The 8028-nt window shown below is 56.5% G+C and overlaps 1 protein-coding gene across 1 annotated transcript; it reads right to left on the reverse strand.

Annotated features, from left to right (window-relative positions):
* Positions 1–325: 325 nt before the first annotated feature.
* On the reverse strand, positions 326–4197 carry LOC128332506 (uncharacterized). The gene is made up of 9 exons (XM_053266828.1): positions 4086–4197; positions 3571–3744; positions 3246–3395; positions 2902–3021; positions 2692–2800; positions 2311–2373; positions 1852–2043; positions 1177–1557; positions 326–728 (listed from the first exon to the last, which is right to left on the reverse strand). The coding sequence occupies exons 1-7, from the start codon at positions 4176–4178 to the stop codon at positions 1859–1861; spliced, it is 894 nt and encodes a 297-aa protein (XP_053122803.1). The 5' UTR covers positions 4179–4197; the 3' UTR covers positions 326–728; positions 1177–1557; positions 1852–1858.
* Positions 4198–8028: the final 3831 nt, after the last annotated feature.

Consider the following 8028-nt stretch of genomic DNA (forward strand, 5'->3'; position numbering starts at 1 on the left):
TTTGGCTGTATTGGAGGCAGTCAGTGTTGGTTTGTAAGCTTGCCAGGCCTTGCCAAGGCTGTGCTTTCCGGGCACTCGATTGGAAGGTGCAGCTTGCTCCCAGGATCCTGTGCTCAGCAAACCTCATTGGCGGCAAACCTCAAGTGGGCTCCTCTGGAGTGATCCAAGCCAATTGTCTGAGTGAGTGCTTCCAAGCAAGAGGCATTTGCATGGACCTGTAGCAGTGTAGCAGCGTCTCCCTCAGCCAAGAGGTGAGCTTGGGAGTCTGTGGGCACAAACGCTCCAAGGGAGACGAGAAGAAAAGAGGAACTCAGACACGACGGTATGTTTTGAACAAAAGGGGCAACTTTATTAATATACTTAAATAGGTTACAAGTCGTCACTTAACTTTCTAACTAAAGGAAACAAAACAGGACAGAATGGAGTAGGCAAAAAAACTTTCCATCTTGGCCAATCTGTTGGAAAGCCAAAAATTCCTACTCGGCCCCCAACAGGGCGACCAGCAATGCCCATTCTGCCCCTGGGAGGGAGAAGGAGGGAGGGAGGGAAGGAGGGAAGGGAGGAAGCCCAGGGTCACACGGAAGAAGGGAATGGCAGGGCAAACAAAATTGGGGGGAGTCCCAGCCAGCCCCCAACCCCACCCCACCCCCGCTCCTTGCAGGCACGTTCACTTGGTCTCCTCTTCTGGGGCGGATCGACTCCTCCAGCCGCCCAGCAGCAGCACAAGCCTGCAAGAAGCACAAAGCAGCGTCAGTGGGGTTGCCCTGCTCCTCCTCCCTTTCCACTCCGGCAGCCCAGCAAGCGGGGATCGGGCAGTGGGGTGGGGGTTGTTGGGGGGGCAAGCCAGAGAATTCGGGCTCCCCACTGTGCAGCCACAGCATGGAGCAGGAGGGAGAGGAGGATTCTCTGGCCTGCCACCGGGCAGCACCAGGGGGCGCTACTGGGGCTGCAGGGGGGCCCCAGAGTCTCCCAGGCTCCTCTGCTGCTGCAACGGTTTGGGAGGAAGGAGGAGGGAGCGGAGGGGGGAGTGAGGCGTGGCTGCGAGAGTGGAGGGGGGGAGGAGCACACCCTCGGCAGGGGAGGGGGCGGATGCCTGGATGGGGCTTCCCCTGCCAGGGGAAGCCAGGCCGCTGGGGAAGGGGAGAAAGGTGGAAGGAGGAGGGGGTGCTCCCTTACCCGCTGGTGGGAATGGAGGGACCTTGCCCTCCTGCTGGGGCCACACAGCCTCCCCGGACCCAAGGGAAGCCCAAGACTGGTTCCAAAGGGCCACTTGGGGGCAGGGTGGTCCTGTAGCCTCCTCCCACAGCCTGCCAGCAGAAGCAAGGGGAGGGGCTTCTGCACCCCAGAGGCGGGGCTTCCTTGGGCCAGGGGAGTGGAGCCTGCTTCCCCCTCACTCCTCAGACAGAACTGCACTTCCCTGCTGGATGTCTTCTTGTGGACAGATCTTGTGTCCACGCGGTTGGAGGAGGTCTTCTGGGAGGCCCCTGCGCTGCACGGTCTTTCCTGAACCTCCCTTCAGCTGCTGATCTTCAAGGGGAGAGCACGGGGCTGTTGTTCCTGGAAAGAGAGAAGGACATTGGTTCAAAGATGGGGTGTCTTCTCACACTCTCCCCCATGACACCACCAAGCACCAGGGACTCCTGGCAGAATATTTGTGTCCTCATTTCCCAGAGGGAAGAGAGATCTTTCCTCTTTCCCTTTGGCTACTGGTACAACCAGACACAAGGGCCGAAGATGGCATTCCAACACGAGGGAGGGTTGCCCAGATTCCTGCCCACCCTTCCTGCAGCCCCAGCCCCCTCCCTAACCATCGGGTCCCCTTCAAGTGAAGCCCTGCCTTGGTCTACTCACCAGTCGGTCAGGTGGAGAGATCACCGTACTCTGGCGGGTGTCTCTTCTTCTTACAGCCCGCCCACAAGCGCCGAACGGCAGCCCGCAGCCCGTGCCGGGAGTGGAGGGAAAAGGCCTTCTTCACGATCTTCTCTGTCTTGCAGGCAACTCTCCCGACCTCGGGGTCATGGTCGCCAAGCAAGCTCTCCAGCGCTGGAGGGATGAAGGAGAAGGTTCAGAAATGGCATGAAGAGATCACCCCACCCTTGGCCAAGCCCCACCATTTCCACACCAAGAGGGCGAAAGTCCTGACTCTTTCTCCCCTGCACTCTGGGAAAGCCTACTGCTGAGCATCCCTGAGGATGCAAGCGGGACCTTCCATTTGAGGGGACAGGTGGCCCATTCCAGCTCTGTGGTCCCTAAATCTAGGCCTCTCCCCTCACAGAAACTTCCCCTTCCCACCCAGAAACCGGCACTTACCAGCATGGAAGGTCTCTATGTTCCCTTCAGTGAGGATGCTGCCCTTTTTGTGGACCAGGTGACCTAAAAAACAAGGGTGGAAGGAAATGGGACCACAGTTCAGGACACTGTGCATGGACAACCCGATCATTCAGGAGAGGAAATCCTCCCCTCTGTGCTCCGTCTGGGACTGACAGATTGAGCCATTCCTCCAGGGACTCTTATGTCACCTTGGGAGGAAATTAAGCAAAGAGACCTCGCTAACACGCACTGGGCCAGTCCTCCTGGGGAGGGAACAGCTCCTGCCCCTCCACACCCTTCTGGCTGTGCCTTCCAAGAGAATGAACCTTTGCCCACCAAGACGACCCACTAAGGGAGACCCAAAAGTCTTGTTTCGCTTACCGATCAGCAGGGCAGCCGTTCTCCTCACTGAAGGCTGCTCGCTGCGGAAGAAGCCCAGGATCTTGGTGGCCTCCATCTCCACGGCGTCCTCTGTGCCGAGCTGCCGAATCTGGGATCAAGAGCAAAGACAAATCCCGAGTGAGCAAAGCATCGCCCAAAGGTCCTTGAGCCATTTGAGCCGAGGGACGGACAGGGAGGGGCTGCCCTTACCAGACGCTTGGCGATCTTGTGGAGCAGCTCCTGCAGGCTGTAAGAATCCCGCGCCAGCAGCTTGCCCTCCAGGTGCCATAGGAGGGCTTCCGCCAGGAGGCTCAGATTGTCCTTCGCAGCCTGCCAAAAGAAAGACCGGAATGGGAGTGAAAAATCCTCCCAAGGGATTCCAAGAAACCTCTTAGGGGGCTTCAAGGAGTAGGGCCTGGATAGGCCAAACCACAGCGGGACAGCTCGTGAATTCACCATCCCGTGAGGCTAACTCTGGGGTCTGCCACTGGGCAGCTGGACTTGGGGAAGCCTAAACCCCTTCGTAGGGGTGGCAGGAAGAAGTGGGCTCTTACCTGTGCTACCTCCAGGTCCTCATCCTCCACATGCATCAGCACCGCGATGAGGGTCGTGATGTTCTCCTCTGTACCCTCATGATGGTGGTGGCGGTGCTGCAGGAGATCCAGGTGGGTCCTCATGGCTGCCCTTCGGATCTTAGCCTCCTCCTACAAAGAAGAACAGGGCTTGTTATTAGGGAGGAATTCCTCACCTCCATAATTGATGAAGAGCTTGCATGGGTCTCTAGGGGGTGTCTGGTTTCCCTTCTCCAACCCAGTCGGAACCTGCAGGTTGGCCGGCTCTCATAGAGCCGGGGCGGAGGGCTGGCGTGCAAGTACTCACGTGGTGGAAGAGAGGGCGGCACAGGGCAGCCAGGACAGCATTCACCGTGGCCTGGTGTTCTGATGGACAGTGCCTCAGCCGCTCCATGAAGGCCAGGACCCCCAAAGTGGCATCCAGACTGGAGGTCCTGAGCCCTCCCAGGATCCCAGCACTAAAATCCTGGGGTTTCTTCGCCTAGGGAGGGAAAAGGTGGATCCTTGAGAACACATGCTAGTCTACCCCCTGCTAAATGGACCACATAGCTGTCCATGTTTGATGCCGCTTGGCTTCCATCCAAGAGGGGTGAGAAGGCGGCATTGGAGCACGTGGGGAATCAGGGCTCCCACTGAGAGATGCATTCCCTTAAGGATTTCTCCTTCATCCTGTGGCAAGGGTTCCACAGGCTGAATCCTCCCAACTGGAAAAATCTTCCTGTCACAGCTGGGGATGCCTAGGAGCACCAGCCTCAGGAAGGGCTCCCCAAAGAGAGGAGTCTCCATGTCTAGGGATGCTCCATGCCCAGGGATGTCACTCACTGCCTTCAGCTTTCCATAAATGTGGAGAAGACCCCTTTCGCTCAGGTAGCGGATGTTCTGGCTGGGGTGGACTAGCCACGCTACCAGGAGCATCCAGGTCTTCTCTAAGGCAGCAAAGTCTTGGTCTTTCAGGAGCAGCTACAAGAGGGAAAGGAGCAGAAGACCCATCAGCCCCTGGGGCCAAACCCTCCTCTCAGGGAAGCCCACCTGAGGAAAATGCTTCTCACCTCCACAAAGAAGGCCACCTCTGCGAGGGAATGCTCTTCTGGATCTTTATCGAGGCTGAAGAGGGAAGCCAGGTATGCCTTCAGCCTGGCCACTGTGGAGGATGGTGTCTGGAGGAGAGCCCTGCAACACACAAAGGCCCCTGCTGAGTCCTGGGCGGGAGGCCCAGAAAGAGCAGACCTGACCCAAACCACCCCAGCCCCCAGGCCTCCTGAGGAATCTCCTATTCACTCCTACTTACCTCACCAAGAGGGCCACACCCTGGAGGCAGCTCTGCGGAGAGCACAGGGATTCCCAGCAGGTCTTCTCTGGGGTCACCTGTGCCACCCTCTCCAGCAGGGTTCGGACAATCTGCGCGGTCTCCCTGCAGAGAAGAGAAGGTTGCTGTCACCACCATGTCAAGGGTGGAGGCAGTGGACAAGGGAGGGACTCCTTGCGGGGTGGCATAGTATCAAGGGTGGAGGGACTGAGTTGGACCATGGGAGGGAGACCACAGAGGTGAAGTGACTTTATCCACAGCTGGCTTTTTAACACTGCAGATGCATTTTAAGGCTCTCTGCAGAGCCAAGAGGGCTGCAAATTCTGGGCTCTCCTCTGTGTAGCTGAGGCAGGGGACCTCCGTGCCAGAGTCACCCCAACAGGCCAGAAATGCTGCTCACCCATCAGAGTGGGACATGGGAGAAATGACCCTAGCCTGTCCTCCCAGAGTGCTGGAAGGAGGAGTTGCTGGCCCCGCTTTCCCCACCGCCATGACTTACTCAGGAGGCAGGTAATGGCTGTCTCGGTTCCCGACTCCCTCGGTGGTGTTCTGCAGGCCGGTGAGGATCTTGTTGACCAGGCCCACCAGGAGTTCGGGGAACCTTTCCTCCTCCTCACTGGCATACTCCACGCTCTGGATGACGTCCCCAATCTTCTTTGTTGCTCTCCCCTGTGAAGAAGAGGAGGGTCAGGCCTCAGCACACAGTCCGAGGGACGGTTATGGGTCAGGAGAATCCCCAGGGCCAGGCCAGTGTCATGGGTGTCTGCACCCACATCTGGGCCTGAAGGGTGCTGCCTCTGGCTCAGGGTGCATGAGGTCAACTGCAAGGGAAAGACATCCACAAGGGGAAAAGGGAAGTCCCCACCTCCCGTCTGAACAGTGACTGCCATCCAAGCCGCCATCCTGTGTAGTGCAGGAAAGGAGGGGCAGAGGGGTGGAGTCAAGTCACCCTTGGTTTGCACCCCTTACCTCTCCCAGATGGACCGAGGAGAACCAATCTGGGGCCAGCTGTCCTCTTCTTTCCTCTTCGCCGATGTTCCTGAGAGAGGAGAGGAGAGAGAAAAGCTTCTCCAAGAACTGTCCTGTTGGAGATGGCAGCCAGCTGAAGAAGAACACGGGCACCCAAAGAGATGCTAAGCAAAGATCTCGCCTCCTTTGGGAGGTGGCTGGCAGGGGAACTTCATCAGGCCAGAGATCTCCCAAGTCCAGCCTTTCATTCCCCACTGAGAAGCCCTGGGAAGTGTTCAAAGGGGGCATCGAGACAGGAGCCCTCCCCTGCTCCTTCTCCCCAACACCCGCTCATGCCAACAGCATGGGGGTCTCAGAGCTCCCTCTGCTAACAGCCAGCAATAGACTTGCTGGTGTCTCTCTTGCACCGGCTGCCAATAGGCCTTCTTGGGTAAACTCCCCCTCCAGATTTCTCAGGGAGCAGGTAGGAGGAAACATCCCTCTATGGGGCTCAGACATGGGGGATCTGCCCCTGTCCCCTGCATTCTTCTGCTGGCTACGCTAAAATCCCCCCAGCTCCCTACTGGCTCCTCAGCTGAGACGAGGATACCTACCTGGCCGAACTGGGGGTCAGCGGAGAGTCCCACACCTCGTCCTCGATGCTGCTGATGTCATGCATGGTGTCATCCTCATCCTTCGAGGAGCACTGGGGAGGAGAGAGAAGAGAAACGGGAGTGTTCCGGGGCTTGCATTGACCTTGCGAGGCTTCTGAGAGGAACCAAGCCCAAGGGACGGTTGGGAAGACATCCGGCTCTAAAATAAGACCTGCCTCTTGGTAGAAAAGGCATTTGGCATCTCAGCCCAGAAGAGCCTTTCACCACATTTTTGCCCCCTTTCCAATGCCTCAGCTGCATTTCCTCCCATCCCACCAATCACAATCCCTCCCATCCTGCAGCATCTAGAACTAGAAACATTCCATGTTCTGTCTCCTGCTGGGGAACAGGGCACTCACACACACACACACACACACACACACACACACACAACCTAGAGCCCGTTCACATGAAAAAATGGATGATGAAATGGATCAGTTCTGACCTCCGCGGAGGACGAGTCTTCCGCCGTGTAGGTGTTCTTCATCATCTTCTTGATGAGCCACTTCTTTGGCTTCTGGACTCTGAGAGGAGAAAGGAGAGACATGGCATAAGAACAGCAATGCATGCCCTGTGGATCAAGTGAAAGACACGTGTAGCCCAGAACCCAAGAGTGGACAGCCAGATGCCTATTTAGTTGTTTGTGAACCACTTGAGACCTGGTTACATGTGGCATTAAAGTGTGTTTATTCAGAGAGAGAGAGAGAGAGATCTCGAGATTCGGAGGTTCCTTGGCTGTCATGGGTTATAATCTTCAACTGGATTCTCCTCCATGAACATGTCTAATCAACCAAGGTTCCCAGGGAAGGTGATCCGCCTCTATGATCCCTGGAGCGGTCCTTCAGCTGAGAAAGGTACCTGGGGGAACTGGTGGCATAGTCCTCTTCCGACCCCTCTTCCTCCATGCTGGCATGTGGAGTCTCGGCCCCCGGGAAGGAAGAACTCTGTGAAGGAGAGAAGGGGGAGAAATGGTTGCTCTGTCCCTCATATTGAGCTTCCTAGGCTTCAGCAGGGAAAAGGCCAGCCTGGCACCTTCCAGAGGTCATCACCGGGTGAGCTGAACGCAGGAAGTGGGCCGGAAGGGGATCGTCCCGTTCTGGACACAATTCTTCCCGCTTTCCTGATTTTCAACTTTCTTAAAAACCACTTTGGAGCCCAGGCATGCTGGCTGGAGGCGGGCGGGAGAGATGGCAAAAGAGCTCTTCTCTCGTGCCCGCCTTCCTCGCAATGAGGTCGGTCGGGCTGATTTCAGGCCTTCGTGCATTCATGCAAATGGCAGAGGGGAAAGGCATCAACCTCCCCCACTCCAAGACATGCTGCGCTCCCTCACTCAGCTGGGGCCCCGATGGCTCTGGTGACTGGAAAAGACCACTTCCAGTCCACTTCATGCTTTCAGTCGGCTCCTTAGTGAGGACACTAAAGGCACGAGCAAAAACATGCCAAAACTGGGTCTCCTTTCCTGTTTCTTTCCCATTTCTTTCCCCTTTTTCATTTAGTTCATTTCTCATTGGTTTGGTTGAGTTTGCTTATTGTTTTGTATTTTTATTCATTCTTCATTTATTTGTCACTGTTTTTCAATGGTTGCCATTAAAGCAACAGGATGCTCCACCTTTAACTGTGAGATCTCGACCAGAAGTCAAGGCCATAGCCACCATCTCCTTGCGGCCATATTCTTTAATCCTATCACCCCCACCGTGCCACCATTGTGATGCAGTGTTGTTAAGGGCATGGCTGTCCCTTTACCATAGCTTTAAGCAAACAACTGTCAGAAGATGGCCGCCCACCCGGCAGCATCAAAACTGGGGCCATTCCACATGCTCTCTACTCCTGGGCAACACGGGGGACCCACACGCCCAAC

This window comes from Hemicordylus capensis, chromosome 7 (assembly GCF_027244095.1).
Source record: "Hemicordylus capensis ecotype Gifberg chromosome 7, rHemCap1.1.pri, whole genome shotgun sequence".
Lineage (NCBI taxonomy): Eukaryota > Metazoa > Chordata > Lepidosauria > Squamata > Cordylidae > Hemicordylus > Hemicordylus capensis.